The 18275-nt window shown below is 44.1% G+C and overlaps 1 protein-coding gene and 1 pseudogene across 4 annotated transcripts in view; one reads left to right on the top strand and one right to left on the bottom strand.

The window, feature by feature from the left end:
* The window catches only part of LOC124510736 (methyl-CpG-binding domain protein 4-like), a 42085-nt pseudogene extending 39278 nt beyond the window's left edge, over positions 1-2807 (bottom strand).
* A 12277-nt stretch (positions 2808-15084) lies between these two features.
* LSM14A (LSM14A mRNA processing body assembly factor) overlaps positions 15085-18275 on the top strand; it is a 49066-nt gene continuing 45875 nt past the window's right edge. For all 4 annotated transcript variants that reach the window (XM_047078292.1, XM_047078293.1, XM_047078290.1 and 1 more), the window contains exon 1: positions 15085-15370. In XM_047078292.1, coding sequence (XP_046934248.1) covers positions 15250-15370 — 121 coding nt within the window. In that variant the 5' untranslated portion in view covers positions 15085-15249. The remainder of the gene's footprint in view (positions 15371-18275) is intronic.

Here is an 18275-nt window from a genome sequence, read left to right as displayed (position 1 = left end):
TCTGATGTAAAATTCCTAGAATTCCCAGAATAAAAAGGGTACTGTAGGTCCTGTAAGGACAGATGGCCAAAGACCAGTCCAGTTGCATAAGATATGGAGGGGACATCCTTACCCCCCTGGGTAATATAAATTCTGGTGATCAAAAGATGTGCCTACTTGTCCTTTTCTTCGTTAAAAGCGTTCAACAAACTCATGGGGGTAAATGACTGGCAAAGGTTTAACAAAACACTTCTGCATGAGAATCTAATCCTAGGTTTCTTTCCCTGAGAGTATGCGTCAACTACGTTGCTAGACAACGTTGCTTACAGTAAAAATGATCATTGGTAAATTGCATCTGGACTGACAGACTTATAAATACCTGATAAGGAAACCACTGTTTTGGGTTTCCTGAGTGTGGAACCCTTGTAACTGCGCACGTCCCTTGCAGAGGCCCTGGAAGCTATGCCTCCAGAATTACTGTGAGATTGCCTCCCGGGAGGCATGCACATTGAAATCAGAGCTGCTCTGGTAAAGGCCAGATGTGCACCTCACCTCCTTGCACCTAGTGAGTGAACTATGACAGGCACACTCACTGGAAAGAGTTCCAGATCTTCCCTGCTGAATGCTGCAGTTCTTGCCCTGTATCCTTCTTAGTAAGTTGAGCGTGGCCCATGGTCACCCTGTGAGCCTGAGTCAGCCTAACATCACCCCTGATGGGCCTTGCATAGGTAATTACATCAGCCACCCAAATGACTTTTTTTTCTGTTTCCTTTCCTTAACCGTATTCATTTCCTTTTCATTTGTAATTTGTTATAATTTGTTGAATTATAATGAATATAATAGTGAGGGAAAGGGGTTCAGTGGCTGAAGAACTCCTAGAAAGACTTCACAGGGATTCACTGCTAACATTTTGCCACGTTTGCTTTATTTTATTTTTATTTTCCCTCTACATTTATTATTACTATTATTTTATTATTATTATTATTATTATTATTATTATTATTATTTGGGAGCAAGTTGCAGCCATCATATCCCTTTACTCTTAAATACTTTATTGTGAATATTCTAAAAACAAGACATCTACTTGCATAACCACAGTATAACTCTCAAGGTGGGAAATCACATTAATACAAAGCTATTACCTAATTGACAGACCTATGAAAATTTCACCAATTTTTCCAATATTGTACTTTAGAGCATATGTTTTCCTGGTCCCAGATCCCATCTTTTAGTCATCACATTGCTTGTGTTTGTCTTGCACTTCTATTCCTCTTTAGCTGGGAATAGCTCCTTAGCCCCTTTTTTGTTTGTTTGTTTGTTTGTTTGTCTTTCATGGCACAGGAAGTTTGAAGAGTATAGGCCTTGCTCCCTCATGCTCAGATCCAGGTTTGGGGCCCCACACTTTCGGGAAATCCACTCTGGCCCTCCTCTACCTGCATCTCCCAAGTCTAGAGTCAAGGAGGCAAGCCCATGGGAACCTGCCCACTTCCTTCCAGACCAAAGGTCAGCAAACTTTTTCTTTAAAGGAACAGAAGATAGGGGCACCTGGATGGCTCAGTCGGTTAGGCGTCCGACTTCAACTCAGGTCGTGATCTCACAGTTTGTGGGCTCAAGCCCCGCGTCAGGCTCTGAGCTGACAGCTCGGAGCCTGGAGCCTGCTTCAGATTCTGTGTGTCTCTCTCTCTTTCTGTCCCTTCCCTGCTTGTACGCTCTCTCTTTCTCAAAAACAAATAAATAAGCATTAGAAAAAAACTAATAAAGGAACAGAGAATAAATATTTTAGGCTTTGTAGCCCTGAAGATGTCTGCTCTAACTCCTCAGCTGTGCCATTGTGTAACAAGAAAGCAGCCACAGATGATATGTAAATGAAGAAGTGTGGCTGGGATTCCAATAACATTTTATTTACAAAATCAGACAGAGGGCCTCGATTTGGCCCAGGAGCATAGCTTACTAACCACTTTTCTAATCCATGCTGTGGCTACCCAAAGATCCACAATGCCATGCCCCAACAGCCTCATGCCCCCTACACAGGACTGGCCTGTGTGGGCCTCTCTTCCACTTCCCACGTTCCAGTGTGGGACTTCAAGGAGTCTAAAAAATCTACATTTGAACCTGGCCTTCATCTTGGTCTGAAGGTATACTTTGTCCAGAGAAAGAAGAACTTAACATATTTTATTCAACCATTTATTGCTTGAATTATAACTTTTAAACATTCAGACATATGGTATGTGGTCTCCATTTATATTTTGCCCTTGCCCCAGAATGCAAGGGGCAACCTGTGCAAAAGCACAAACACTTCTCAGAACAGCCTCAGCCAGCTGAACGGGTCCCCACAGGCGCTCATCTGCAAAGGGAATCTGCGAGCTGGCTCCTATCTCCACATCACTCCGGGAGAGTCTGGAGAGACCTGTGGCAATGCCGCGCAGCCTCCCTCGCCTTCAGCTCCTCGGCTTGGCTGCAGGCCCCACGCTCAGTGCTCATGTTCTCAGTGACAGAACAAGGATGACACCAACTGGCCAGTTCCTCATTCCTCCTATCAGATACTTCTGGAACGTCTTTTCTTTCTAGTTTATCTAACTACTTTCTTTGAACCTCTTGATGTTTGAACAACACATTCCTTTGTGGCAGATGTAAGACCTCTGAAGGTTGCTTTTTGTCTCCCTTTATCATTCATTTAACATACTATCCCTACCACGATGACTACCACCTCTGTCGTCACCACCGCTGCCACCACCATCACCATCACCACGACCATCACCGCTCATCATGACCCCCGCTGCCACCGCCATGACTGCCACCGTCACCATGACTACCGCCACCTCTGCCATCACCACACTGCCACCACTTCCTCTGTGCTCACCGCAGAGCCTATAAGTCACATTTCCGTCACTCAGAACACTCCAAACCCAGAAGACGTTGTAGGGGGTCGCCATCTTGCCAACACTAGTGCATACTCGTGTCCAAGAGACTTTGGAACTCCAACTAGCTACCTACGCAAACACCAGTATGGTGCCCAGATCTTGTAAGCAGTGCAGTGTATTGGGAAAGACGATCGATTCTCTAAAATGTTACCCCATGAAGTACTTCTAACTTTTTGAGAGGTAAGTGATGAGTATTGGTCTAAATATCATTTTCAATAAAGTAATACTTTTGGCAAGGCATCCAATAACATCTAAATCTAAGAATATACTGCTATGTAATTTACATAATTACTAGACTCTAGTAACATATAATTTGCTGTTATATAGTTTACTCTTCTTTTCATTATTTTGCTCTATTTTTTTACTTTTGTCCTAAAATCGTGTTCTATAAACTCTAAAAGTTGTTCCACTGTAATTTGTTTTCTCTTTATGATGCTTTGAATCGCCAGGAGAAGGCCATTTTTATGAAAGTGCTTTGCAATACTATATTGATGAGTTACTCTATCATTTTTATTTGCCAATAGTTATGCCTATACTTATCATAATTTACTTATTTATACCCTCAATAACTCAAGTCACTGTCAAAACACATAATTAGGCAAGATATGAGACAGAACAAACACGGGAATTTTGCACACAAACATATAGGGCTGAATCAGTTATTGAGTGGATTCCCTTCTCTTCTAGCTGCAATAGAAAGAGCTGAGGTTTGGACTGAAAAGCCTCAAGTGCTGGTTTTGGCTCAGCCATTGACCCCCTGAGGTCAAAACCACCACCTTCCCTGGCCCTTAGTTTTCTTCCCACTGTAAAGAGAGGAGCATGATAATGCTGGTTCTCTGCTCTGCAATGCAGGTCATAGGAAGATCAAATGATAAATGCTTTATTAGCAATACCTTAATGGACTGGTCGGTATCATTTCACGGCGTGCCAAGGCTGTTCATGGCATCATGATCCCTAATGCTGTGTTGGCATTGTGTTCCTTTGACAGATGTCATCCGAACAGATAATGTGCTGGAGCAGCCCTCTGTCTCTTTATTGGAACTCTATCTTGGGAATGAGGGCCTTCTTAAATTGTGCGTGTTAGGTTCCTGCCTTGCTTCACCCTTGCCGTGGCCCTGGTACCCTGAGAGAGATACTTACAAAGCCCACAGATACAGGAATAAGCATTGCCATTGTTTCCTGGCCTATTGTGCTCTGGTTATTGAAGCTCCATCACAGAGGGGCTGGCCTTCTGCATTCCTTTACATCAAGCTAACTGTGGGCCTAGAAGTCATTGGATTTTAACTTCATGTCCCATCTTGTGGCTGCCCATGGACTAAGTCTCCCCTCTCTGCAATCTTTACGTCTATACATACACTTCAGGAAAACAAAACAAAACAAAACAAAACAAAACAAAAGCAGCTATGAAGATGTGTTACAGATTCTCTTTCAGTCTTGGACCTGGGGTTGATGTACCTCACCGGATTTGGGGAGTTTTGAACGCTGGTATTTGGAATATTTTTTTCTACCCCATTATTTTTTTCCTCTCCTTTTGGGACTCCAAATGCACATCTAATAGACCATTTTGATATTTTCCCAAAAGTCACAGAGACTCTTACTCATCTTCCTGAATCATTTTCTCCCTATTCAAATCTTCATTTGAATAATTTCTACTGACTTGTCTTCAACTTGACTCTCTTGTATCCAGTCTGCCATTAGGCCACCCCAAGGATGTCTTTGATTTCTGATAATACTCAACTCTGGGCTTACTTTTGGTTTTCTATAAAAAGATTTGGGAGTTCCTCGAGCCCCTCCTACTTGTCAGGACTTGAACTTCAAACTAGTACAGAAATATCTGCCTAAAATTCTACCTAAAACTTTCACTGGGGTCCCTGAGGTCCTGCCCTGTGCATGTTCCCTTTAGGAGTCAGCCAGAGATTTGGGGGAATTTATATGCACATTTTGTAGTATGACTCTCTCCTTCCTGGGAGGTCACCCCTCAATTCCCAACTGTTTTGGCAGCCCCAAAATCTAAGCTCAGTCTCTTCAGCTACTAAAACCACCTCTTTATATCTTAACCCTACTCTACAAGGTGCTGTGTGTTGCTGAAAGGCGGAATGTCCTCGGAGGAAAAGCCTAATAAATTGGCACTAAACCTATTTCCTTCCCTTCTTACAAGACTCATGTTCCCTTCAATTCCTGCCTGCTCTAGATTGTTTACCAGTGCCTTCAAGCAATAACATTAAAAAATGTTTTTTCTTCTAGGTTTAGTAATCGTTATAAACAAGTAAGTGGGTCCAATACAAGTTACTGTCATTTCCAGAATTAAAACCCCACCTTCCATAGCATTTTTTAAAAAATTTTTTTTTCAACATTTATTTATTTTTGGGACAGAGAGAGACAGAGCATGAACGGGGGAGGGGCAGACAGAGAGGGAGACACAGAATCGGAAACAGGCTCCAGGCTCTGAGCCATCAGCCCAGAGCCCGACGCGGGGCTCGAACTCACGGACCGCGAGATCGTGACCTGGCTGAAGTCGGACGCTTAACCGACTGCGCCACCCAGGCGCCCCTAAAAAAATGTTTATGTATTATTTTTGAGAGAGAGAGAGAGAAGGCGAGTGGGGAGGAGGCAGAGGATCCAAAGCAGGTTCTGCACTGACAGCAGAGAGCCCGAAGCGAGCTCCCTGCAGGGCTTGAACTCACAAACCGAGAGATTATGGCCGAAGCCAAAGTGGGACGCTTAACGGACTGAGCCACCCAGGCACCCCCCTTCCATAGCATTTTAAAGGAGCTACTTTTCCTCTGACGCTCAATTGTAATAGAATTAAATGCAGTGAAGACAGAAGTCTCAATTATTTCCTTTCTTTAAAAAAGCTTTTGTTGTGATAAAGTATACATAACATAAAATTGACCAATTTCACCATTTTTAACTGTGTAGTTTGGTGGCTTTGAGTGTATTCAGACTGTTGTACAACCATCACCACCACCTCTCCCCAAACTGAAAACTCTGTACTCATTAAACAATAACTCCCCACGACCCCTGCCACCAGCCCCTGGTAATCACCATGCTACTTTCTGTCTCCGTGAATTTGGTTATTCCAGGTACCTCATACAAGTGCAATCAAACAATATCTGTCCTTTTGTTGGAATGCCCCCTCTTCCAAATAAGTAAACTCTGGTTAAATGGCTGTTTAACCTCACATTTTTATCTCCGTGCCTTCCCACTACCCTACTGAAAGAACAGTAAAAGAGGTAAAAGGTGCAAATCCACAACCAGAGCTGGGAACTTCAGTAGAAATCGAAGAGATAAGAAATTTCAACAGCCTTATTGATGTAAAATGGAGGGCGGACACAAAGAACATATATTGTATGATTCCCCTGATATGAGGTTCCTGGAGTAGTCAAATCATAGAGACAGAGGGTAGAATAGTGGTTGCCAGGGGCTGCAGGGAGGGGAGAACAGGGGGGTATTGTTTACCAGGTACAGAGTTTCAGTTTGAGTAGATGGGAAAGTTCTGAAGGTAGATGGTGGTGATGGCTGCACAACACTGTGAATGTAATTAATGCCACCAAACCTTATACGCAAAAATGGTGAAAATGATCAATTTTATGTCTATTTTGCCAGACATACACACAAAAACCGAGAATGGAGGCAACTGGTAAAGGCAAGTACAGGAGGCCAAGGACTGGAATGCACATGGCGGGGAAGGAAACAGCAGCCAAGCAGAGAGCAAATCATCCCTTTGGACTCCCAAGTGGCTTGTGTCATATAAATACCCAGTACAACAAAGGGTAGGAGTAAGACAAGGGGCTGAACCTTGCCCACTCCCCACCACTCGGAACCAGCAGCCACGTGCTGGCTTGACATACACCATCCCCAGAAATAGGGCAAAGGTTCTTCTCTAAAAGAGAATCGAACATCCCCAAACTTCCACAATCTGTCATCTAGAGGTTCACCAGCTAACTGTCTAAGAGAGTGGCTTCCCACCTGATCACCCTAAGTGAATTCCTTCAATTTGTGAGCCCCCCGCAAGCCCAGAGGTCCCATCTAGAGATTCCCTATGATCCTGTTCTCATATGTGCTCCAATAGTCACCAGACTTTGAGGAAAGCCTCCAAAAGGCAGAGTCACACTAAGATAAGCAAAACAAAACATAGCACCAAGAGGCGAGGGCCATCCTCATACCATGGAACTATGGGTAGAGCAAAGGCTGTGCATGGTCAGAACAGGCACCACCCAGACATGACAAGCCCACCTTACAATGCATACAGCCTGGACCTCAGTCCCGCATGAAGGAAATAAAGGCAACTAGGGAATGGAAAAGAACTTTAAAATATCCCTAAGTACTACCCCTGTAAGATAAACCTTCATTTAACATAGCTAGAAATTAAGATAATGTCTAAAATGGATGAATCAAGAACTGGTGATGTAAGCATATTATTTAGAGAAACCACCAAGAGAAACAGCCGAATGAGTTAAAAGTGGCTGCCTCCGTAGGACCGCGGCGGGGGAGACATAGGCTGGGAATAATTGCCCTGCGATAGAAGCCCGTCTGCATGATTTGATGGTTTAACCTTGTGCATGTATTAGCAGTACTTTGATTTTTTTTAATGTTTTTTTTTTTTTAAGAAAATGACTGGAAGTTTTGTTGTTGTTGTTTTTTTTTCCTCATGTAGCATTGTTTCATTCTGGAATTTTCCAATTAAGCTTTTGGCTAAACACATACATATGATAATGATAATTATTCAGGAATCGGGAGGTTTGTAAAAACACTGTGTGCCATTAGAGTAATCAAGCTCAGCTCTAACACATCTTGGCTTTTCAGGATAATTAGACCACACTGGAGGCCCAGATGGGGTGAATGAGAAAGCCATGGGTGTCTGCCATATAGTAACAAGAAAACATCACCCAGAACTACTCAACTGGCAATTGAAATTTGCATGTTAACTTAGTACACAACAAGAAATGAATAAAAATGCCTGGATTGGAGGCAAAACATTTCACTTTAAAAAAAAAAACCAAACATAGAACACAGGTGCCATAATGAAGCTCCTACACCACTCATTTTAAGTCCTCACGTATTAAAATAGAATCTGTAAAGCTGGAAGTCGTCCCTTCTGTATCTCCTATTTTTTAAAAAGGTCACCTTCTGGGGCACCTGGGTGGTTCAGTGGGTTAAGCATCCGACTCTTGATTTTGGCTCGGGTCATGATCCCAGGGGCATGGGATCGAGCCACGATTTGGGCTCCATGCTGAGCATGGAGCCTGGTTAAAGATTCTCTCTCCCTCTGCCCCTCATGCTCTGTCTCCTAAAAAGAAAAAAATAAAAAATAAAATAAAAAAGGTCACCTTCACTGTATCTTTCTTGAAAGTTTACAAAATGCCAAAAAATAATTGGTCTCTTGACAGAGAGAGACTGACCGATATTTTGCAGGTCTGCACATGGTCCTGAGTCAGTACTTGAGAATGCAGTGGTGAAAAGGCACATATACAGTCCCTGCTCTCGGCACAACTTGTGAACTAATGTTGAAAGTGGATACATATACGGGCAATTCACCACAATGTGATTAGCTCAATGGCAGAGTTAGCACAGGTTGGATAGGAAGGTTGGATAGGATCGCTTGGACAGAGCAACTATCTCAACAGCTGCTCTCAGGACAGCAATGAGAAGGCCCTTGGACTGGAGTGATATCTAGACTTAGAGCTGCAGTGAGAAGGCTCCAGAGGGGGTTTCAGAGAGAAGATTTACGTGGCTTCTGGAATGGAGGACAAAGCCTGGAGGGTGGTGAGAATGAAAGAGGACTTGGGCTGCTTCCAATTTTGATCTCAAACTTCCTAGTTGGGTTCTTTTTTCCAGCTTGGTTCATGGCTCAGATGAAGACCCTGAGGGCAAAGCATCCCGTGTTGGGACCTGAACCTACCCCCTCAAGCAACAAGGACTGCTCTGAGCCAGCAAGACCCTGCCAGTGATTGAATCCGAGACATGGATTGACCTGATCTTTACTGCCCAGGTGCACAGACCACACTTTCTTTTAAAAACCTGGAAGTATTTTCTACACTTTGGAGACCATTGAGACACCAGTCTACTGTCTTCCTGGTGTTGGCCTCCCTGAAATAGATTCCTTTCTTGTTTCACCTCCACTCATTTCTCTGCCTTTGGATTTTGTCAGCAGCAAGTGGCTCGACTTGATCTGTTTGGGACTTGCCACACTCCACCCCACCGCCCCACCCCCACCCCTGCCCCTCGCCGGTGCTGCTGCACCAACTGTACCCAGCAACAAGAATGTGGGACAGTAAAGGGGAGTAATAAGAGTTGAGACAGCAGGGGCACCTGGGTGGCTCTGTCAGTTGAGCGTCTGACTTTGGCTCAAGTCATGATCTCACCATTAATGAGTTCGAGCCCTGCATCGGGCTCTGTGCTGATGGCTTGGAGCCTGCTTCGGATTCTGTGTGTCTCTCTCTCTGCTCCTCCCCTGCTCACACTCTGTCCTTCTCTCTTAAAATAAAAAATAACTAAATATTAAAAAAAAAAAAAAGAGTTGAGACAGGAGACTTCAAGAGCCAGTTCACACAGGGTTTTGTAAACAGACCCCAGGTTATTCTAAGGTCACAGAGCCACAGGAGTCATTGAAGGTTTTTTGAGGTAAGGTTTGAGGGCCAGATCTCACACCCTAAGATTTGCATTTTATAAATTTTTTCCTTGGGGCGTGGTTAAGCGTCATACTCTTGATTTCAGCTCAGGTCATGATCTTGAGGTTCGTGAGATCGAGCCCCACATCTGGCTCCGTGCACTGTCAGCTGCTTCTCATTCTCTGTCTCTCTGTCTCTCTGTCTCTCTCTCCGCCCCTCCCCCTCGCACTTGCTCTCTTTCAAATAAGTAAATTTTTAAAAAAGAGAAAGCTTTTCCTCAGATAAATTCATTATAGACTGATTTTTATTGCTTTGTTTACTTTCCAATCACACACTTCTTACCCATTTCTGTTGTTTGTTGTTAAGGTCATTGGACAGATATTTGCATGATGATAAGAATATTGTAACTAATTACAGAGTGCTATTAAGTTTACAAAGCACTTTATCATATGCACTCTCACAGAAGGTGGTATAGGCAGAGATTTCCTGGCATCACCATTCTTCCACCTCCTGTCCGTGGAAGATACTGATAATCGATCATGGCACAAGGTCCTGATGGTTTCAGACACATCCTCAGAACTTGCAACACAAACCTCCAGGTAAACAGTGCTTTCTACTTTAGTTGTCACTTGATGAAAAGTTCAATTTGCCATCCTAGAATGGTATAAAGCACACACATTAATGGAATCATACAGATGTGGTTGAAATTCGTGATTTCCCACCTTAATGTTGGATCTAAGTTACTTGACATCTCTGAGCCTCAGTTTCCTCATTTAAAAATTAGAAATAAAAACATGTTACTCAGAGCTACTATTCATCGAAAGGCAGCAAACAATGAAATTGTATCATCTGTGCATTTACCTACGTAAATTCAGTGATCATGCTTTGAAAGGAAAGAGTAAGAGAGAAATAAGTAACAATTTCACTTTGTGTCTGCACCACGGAGCAAACACGGGACATAGCACCTCCACAGCACCATCAATTAATCTGTTTATTGCATGTCTCATAGAATGAGCATCTCACTGCACTGAGAGTGGTTCTGATGTCTGAAGGAACATATTTTCCCAAAACACAGGCCTTAAATGCAGGCCAACAATGTCATAGGTTATTTAACTGAAGTAACAACAGTCTATCCCAAATCTAGAGGAAACACTGACTGGGAGGGCCTCTCTAGGGATAAAATGGGCATATCCCTAATGGGTACATATGGCAAAAAAAAAAAAAATCTTCCAAATTCCACTTCCAATGAGGTTGAAAAGGTCACAATGGATGACCATTTCCCCTGTATTAACAGGGGGGTGGGGGGGAAATGAGTGAAGTAAAAATATTTTTACAGATATCACAAAGTAGTCTACAGAAAGTACATTGTGGAGAAGGGGAACAAGACTTTATAGATGAGAAGAGATTAGTGGCTACTGGGGGCTTTTGCCTTGGGGGCAGGCAAATGATGGGGCCTGCCACCAGTCAGAGGGCTTTGCTTGGCCAAGAAGAAACCAGTGATACTTTAAACATCCCTATGGGCTAAAGCAACAGACAAGAATACATGAACATTCAGAACACAGAGCCAATCCTCCTCTTGGGTTAAATGTGTGACAGTGCAGAAGGCTGGAGCCTGAACTGAAAGACAGTTCCATCATCTCCCAAAGTTTGGGGCCCAAGTCGTAATAGAAGGGGAAGCCTGTAAGACACATAGATCATATCTTGCCCTCAAGGCATTTGAAGCCCAGGTGAACTTGTTATATTGTCATTTATAATAAAAAATACATGTTTGGTCTTCATCCTGTTTCTGGAAGAGAGCTCTTAAAATCCTTGAAATTTCCTAAGTAATGATAGTGATAAAGGAATCTTGTTTGTTTGTTCTTGCTTTTTTTGTTGTTGTTAATGGGGTAACTTTTAGAAAGTACCTAAGAATTGCGGCTGGTTGCCAGTGCAGTGGACAGGGTAATTACAGGTTAGAACTTTCAGTCCCACTCTCCCACCCTCTACAACCCCCACTCCCAACTTCTGGGAGTCAAGAGGGGCTGGAGATTGAATCAATTGCCAATGGCCAATCATGTCCGTGTAATGAAACTTATATAAAAATCCAAAATGAAGGGGTTCTGAGAATTTCCAGGCTGGTGAAGATGTGGAGATTTGGGGATGGCAGCACACCTAGAGAGAGCATAGGAGCTCCACACCCCTTTCAACATAGCTTGTCCTGTCTATCTCTTCCCTCTGGCTGTTCCTGAGTTGTTTTTTTTTTTTTAATGTTTATTTATTTTTGAGAGAGACAGAGACAGGATACGAGTGGGTTAGGGGCAGAGAGAGAGGGAGACACAGAATCTGAAGCAGGCTCCAGGCTCTGAGCTGTCAGCATAGAGCCCGACGCGGGGCTCGAACTCACGAGCTGTGAGATCATGACCTGAGCCGAAGTCCGACGCTTAACCCCTTGAGCCACCCACTCACCCTTGAGTTCTATCCTTATAATAATCCAGTGATCTAGTAGGTAAAATCTTTCTCTGGGTTCTGTGAGCCGCTCTAGCAAATTAATTGAACCCAAGAAAGGGGGTTGTGGGAACCTCTGATATAGTCAGTTTGTCAGAAGTATGGTAACCTGTACTTGGGACTGGGTCTGATGTCCAAGGAGGGAATTATTGGAGCCCCCCAGTCTGTAGTTGGTTGGTCAGAGGCACTGGTAATAACCTGGGCTTATGATTGGCATCTGAAGGGGGTAGGGCAGTCTTGTAGGACTGAGCCCTCAACCTGTGGAATCTGGGTAAATAGTGTCAAAATTAAGTTGAATTGTAGGACACCACAGCTGGTGTCCAGGGATTACATGGGAATCTCCCCACACACATTAGAATTGGGATCTTGTTGGGGCACCTGGGTGGCTCAGTTGTTTGAGTGTCCAACGTTAGCTCAGGTCACGATCTCACGCCTTGTGGTTCGCAGCCCTGCATCAGGCTCTGTGCTGACATCTCAGAGCCTGGAGCCTGCTTTGGATTCTGTGTCTCCCTCTCTGCCCCTCTCCTTTTTTTTTTTTTTAATTTTTTTAATGTTTATTTATTTTTGAGACAGAGAGAGACAGAGCATGAATGGGGGAGGGTCAGAGACAGGGAGACACAGAATCTGAAACGGGCTCCAGGCTCTGAGCTGTCAGCACAGAGCCCGACGCGGGGCTCGAACTCACGGACCACGAGATCATGACCTGACCGAAGTCGGTCGCTTAACTGACTGAGCCACCCAGGCGCCCCATCTCTCTGCCCCTCTCCTGCTCGCACTCTGTCTCTCTCTCAAAAATAAATAAACATTAAAAAAATTTAAAAAAGAAAAAAAAGAATCGGGATCTTGTAGCTCTTAAGCAGGGGAGCAACATGGGATTTGGGTTTTTGGAAGCTACAGTAATGAAATGTGTCACAGTTCTCAACCATTTTCTAGCACATAAGTTGGAAATTCATGTGCATAATATACTATGGGCTATCACACTGATCAGCATAGTTGATAATGCCATAGAGTACAGGAAACCATGAGTTGCAAAACATTAAGTAAAAGCAACAAAGATTGGTGATTGATTGGGCCTAGCTAGATGAGTACTCTTGGTTTCAGTATCGGATACCTGGGGGAGTCCTGCCAGTGATGGGAATGAGGAGCATGGATAAAGGGCAGGTTTATTTTGGGGAAGGAAGGGTATAGATGCAGATAATTTTGAACATGTTGAGTTGGAAGTGCCTGTGAGATACGCCCCAAGCAATTGCATCTAGAAAGTACATAGTTTGTATGACCTGGAAGTCAGGAGATCAGGAATGAAGATGTAAATTTGGGAATCATCAGCTTTGAGATGGAAAAAAGATGAGCTCACTCAGGAAGCATGAGAAGCCAAGCTAGGTTCCAGGGTTCAAAGGGAAAGGAATGAACAGGAGTAAGAGCTCAACTCCCCGGCAGGAAGCTTGTACTGAAGCAGGTATTTCATAGCCTTCCTTTGAAGCCATTGTGCATCAGACCCAAAACAACCTCTAGTCTTGTCTCCTGCCTTTCCCTCTCTGCATTGTCATGCTTCTCGCCATTTGTTCACTTAGCTCACCAGACATCGTGTCTGTGCCCTGCCCTCATCCAACTGCTCGTTCATATAGCAAATTTACTGAGAAGCCACCCTGTGCCAGGAGCTATGTTAGGTCCTGACCATACTGCAGTGACCAAAACATCCCTGCCTCAAAATGTTTACATTCTAGCGAAGGAGACATACACACACACATAATTAAAAAGACATACAGGGGAGAGATAAATGCTATGAAGAAAAAGTAGGCAAGTTAAGAGTATATAGTATGGGGCTGTCCTATTTTAATGAAGACAATAAGGAAAGTCATCTCTAGAAGTCACATTTGACATCTGAATGAAGTGCAAAAGTTCTGGGTGAAGAAAGGGGGGCTAGAACAGAATGGTGAAATGAGGTAACAAGAAGCTAAATCATATATGTTTTTTATAAGCCTAAGTAAGGAGTCTGGCTTTCACTCCTGTGTGACAGGGGATAACCGTGGAGAGTTTTGAGTACAGGAAGGACATGATCCCTCTGGCTGCTGTGTCCACAATTAACTACTAGGGGCAAGAAGAGAGGTAGAGGGATGTTTTAGGAGGCTATTACAATAATGCTGGGCAGGGTAAGTGGGGTTTGTTGTGCTAAGAGTAGGGATGGAAATGGCGATAAGTGATCAGGGTATATTTTATAGGTGGAATGGACAGGATTTGCAGTGAGAACAGATGTGGGGGTGAGGGAGAAGTCAAGGATGACTCCAAGGATGAGCAGGTGAATTAATGATACCAGTTACCTCAGCGGTAAATAATGAGCAAAGGTTAACTTTAGAGGGAAAATCGGGAGTATTGCTTTGGATACACAAAGTTAATTAGATGCTGATTAGACATCCAACTAGAGAGGTTGAGAAGACTATGGCTTATATGAATCCAGAGTTCACAGAACCGGTCAAAGCTGCAGACAAATGCTTGGGATTGGTCTGTGTACAGTGGTATTGAAAGCCATGAGTCTAGATGAGACCATCTGAAAGTATTGGACAGAGTCCCAGCTCCAGCAGCTGCGAAAGAGAGAACGGGGGGGGGGGGGGGAGGGATAGTTGGCTAATGGATGCTGTAATGGGGCCTTGAAAGCTTCAAAAGGGGCATAATAGTCTCAAAGGGGAAAGGACCCGGTCATAGAGGGGCTCGCCAGCAGCTTGGAGGCGGATGGGCAACTTTCCAGGCTGAGGTATCCGCATTAGCAAAGACAGGAGTTAGGACAAGATACGACGGGTCTGGAAATGGCGGAGGCCGCAGATGAGGTTAAGAGCGCCGCGCGCACTTCCACTCCAGCCCACGGCGTCCGAAAGCCACGAGGTACTTCGTCTCTCCCTGAGTCGCCTCTCCGCCCGCGCGGACACGGCAGCCCTGGGCTTCGCCAAGCGGCGATGTCGGGACCACCGAGGCCGCACGCTGCGGAGGGCTGAGCCGCTCGAAACCGGCCGACTCTCGCGAGAGCGCGGCCTCGCCAGCCCAGCATGCCCCGCGCCGCCGCCGCTGCCGCCGCCGCCGCCGCCGCGCCGCGGCTTGAGGGCGGGAGGCTGGGGGAGGGTAGCGGAGCCGGCGCCGCCGCCATGTTGGGTCTGAGGCGGCTGCTGTAGGCGCCGACGGAGCGAGCGGACTTGAGGAGCGGCGACAGCGACGTGGGATCTGCCTCTCTGCGAGCGGCCGGGAGCGGCGGCGGCGGCGGCGCCATGAGCGGGGGCACCCCTTACATCGGCAGCAAGATCAGCCTTATCTCCAAGGCGGAGATCCGCTACGAGGGCATCCTCTACACCATCGACACCGAGAACTCCACCGTAGCTCTCGCCAAAGGTACGCCGGGGCGGGCCTCGGGGTGGGGTGCTGCGCCCGGCTCTCGGCCCGCGGCCTCCTCGCTCCCTCCCTGCCCCCTCCGTCGTCCTCCCGGAGGCCGCTCCCTTCCCTCCCTCCGGGCCCCGGCGTCTCGGGCTGGGCCGCGGCCTCCCCGGGCTTCCCGGCTCCCACCCCGAAAGTCCGCGCCTTCAATCCGGGAACTACAGGACGATGAGCGGGGCGGGCGGGGCGGCCCTGAAGTCCGAGAACGGGCCGGAGAACACAGAGAGACGTGTCTTCCAACTCCGAAATTCGGTGGTTCTGTCGTCTTACCGCAAAACAAAGCCTAAGTATTCAAAGAATTTTTCCGCCTAGCTTGAGTTTAGTGCTGATTTGTTGAATCTGAGGCACCTATTTTCTCACGTTCTTAATTTCAATTCGTTACGGTATTCATCAGGTGAACTGTAAGTAATGTGCAAAACTTTGGGTTTGCTCAGCGACGCAGACGGTCTCGAAGTGCCATCGGTACCATCCAGCAGATCGCATCCCACTTGTCTCATACGTGGTATTTACCTGTTAAACCGGAATCCTTCTCCAAGGCTGTTGTGCAACCACCTCTTTAAAGCTGCTTGCTGTTGTCGCATCGACCCTGTTTCTGGAAAGCCGGTGCGGAGTACCCTTAATCGGAGTGGTCATTGGGCGCTGACCGATCGTCGGGCAGCCTCCCTGGGCCGGCGGATTCTGGGTGTTGAGGATAGTGCTCTACCCGTAGTAGAGTATGTAATTAAGGGTCGCACAGGCTGAGTGCGTTTTCTTTCCGTTCACACGTCCTGTGCCTTCGCTCCGCCAGAAAACCGGGAAGAAAATAAACTTTAGCTCATTCTCTAGGAAGAAATCTCGCAAGTTAAGAATACTTAGGAGAGGGTAGCAAGATAACCAAGGTAGCTTTCCCAGCACATCTGGTGGAGTTACAGAATGAATACCGTGGTAGAGACAGAGGGCCAAGGGCTAGGAAGAAACTAAGTCTGTAAAAAGAAAAGAAAAGAAAATTAACGTATAACTTACAGGAGAGTCGTTTCACAATATCAAGCAAACGTTTTAGTGACATTTTTTGTGTCCTTTTTAATAACACTTGGGTTGGAACAAATTTTATTACCTGAGTAAGAGGTCTTAAATTTTTTTATCTTAGGTTCCTTGCCACCCCGCTCTCCCCCCATGGATATTTAGCTGTATGTTGTCTTAGTCTTTATGGCTTTATGAAATTATGAAAAAGGCTTCCTAAAGTTCTCGATGAGAGCCACATACAGTACTTTTCATTAAGGGCGTTTAATAATTTTTTATTTAAGGTGTGTGGCCAGCCTAGTGACTTATTGTTGAATTGGCTGTGCCTTTATTCTTCACAGTGAAAAAAAATACATACATATGTAAGATTTCAAAAAGTCTTTTAAAAATCTTTGAATATGTTCTTTTATGCAGGAAAACTAAAAAATCTTTATTTTGTTAATGACCAACATTTTAAAAAACTTTTCTTTTCAACAGCTTCTAGAGTCCATAAACTAAAATTTTATTATTCTGTAATAATTCATATGCCAGTTTGTTCCTTGTATCAGTCATGACTTCATAAATAGTACAACAGTGAAAAGATTTTTTTAATCATTGAATATATATCTGTACTTACGGCTTTGATAATCTCATGACACAAAATATATGCTTTTTCTTAAGCAGTAGGAGTTATTTAATGTGTGACAGGTTTGGGAAGTTAATTGTGTTTGTAAAAACTGAAGTTATCAAATTTTGGTAGCTTATTCTACTTAGCAGTATCTAATCTAGAACTATATAGCTGTCTAGTCAACCCTGGGCACTTAATTCAAATTTTAAAATTAGAAGTGGGGTGTTTGGTCTTCAAATTTTACAATTTACATGCCTTGTGAGTAATTTGATATCTGATATTCCACTTCCACCTTTTTGAAAATTTGGTTGAAGAATGGCAGTCTAACAGATAAAAGCCTAAAGTTTATTTATGGAGTTTAGAATACAATATTTTTTGGATTTAGAGATCCCTTATCTTTGTAAACTATCAATTGAGTTAATCTCTTCAAGTGACATTCTTAGAATTCTCTTTTGGATGTTAATTTTTCCCCCTCTGGGAAGAGTTTTTTCCCCTTTTTTATTGTGAAATAACCACACATTTGAAAAGATGCATGCATAAAAATGAAATATTTTTAAACAAACCTCCGTGTAACTACCACCCAGGGCAAGAAAGACATTGCAGAATCTCAGAAGCTTCCCACCCCCTGCATCTTCCCATTATCACTACTACACTCTTAAGCTAGATAGAAACATTATTCTCACATTTGTAGATTTATCACTTAAGTTTACATCCCTAAGTAATAGTGTTTATGTTTGTCCTTTTTTGAACTTTATATAAATGGAACCATCTTGTATATTTTTGATTTTGGCTTTTGTTGTGGCATAGTATTCCATCATGAGTATAACACAGCTTTATTCTGCATTTGTTTTTGATATTCTACAGTTAGTGTTTATTAAATTGTTTACAGTTTTTTGCTATTACGAACAATGCCTTTATAAATATTTGTGTTTAAGTACACTGATGGCCTGTGTACCTCTCTTGAGGGTATATACTTGAATTGGAGGATCATGGGGAAAGTTCGTCTTTATTAGGAAATGCCAAGCAGTTTCCAAAGTGGTTGTTTACTAGTTTTGATTTCAGTTACTAGTATATGAGAATTGTAGTTCCACATCCTTTACTAACAGTAATACTTAGTATCAGATATTTTAATTCTCTCCAATCTGGTGGGTGTGATTGTACCTGGCTTTAATCTTCCTGATTGCTAATGAGGTGAACACTTTTTCATATCTTACTCATTTGGATTTCATCTTTCATGAAATGCCTTTGAAATCTTGT

This window comes from Lynx rufus, unplaced genomic scaffold (assembly GCF_022079265.1).
Source record: "Lynx rufus isolate CCGP_SWC_20201006 ecotype Redwood Valley unplaced genomic scaffold, mLynRuf1.p SCAF_16, whole genome shotgun sequence".
Classification (NCBI taxonomy): Eukaryota; Metazoa; Chordata; class Mammalia; order Carnivora; family Felidae; genus Lynx; species Lynx rufus.
The sequence above is the reverse complement of the archived record's forward strand: the minus strand, read 5'-3'. Positions and strand labels throughout refer to the sequence as shown.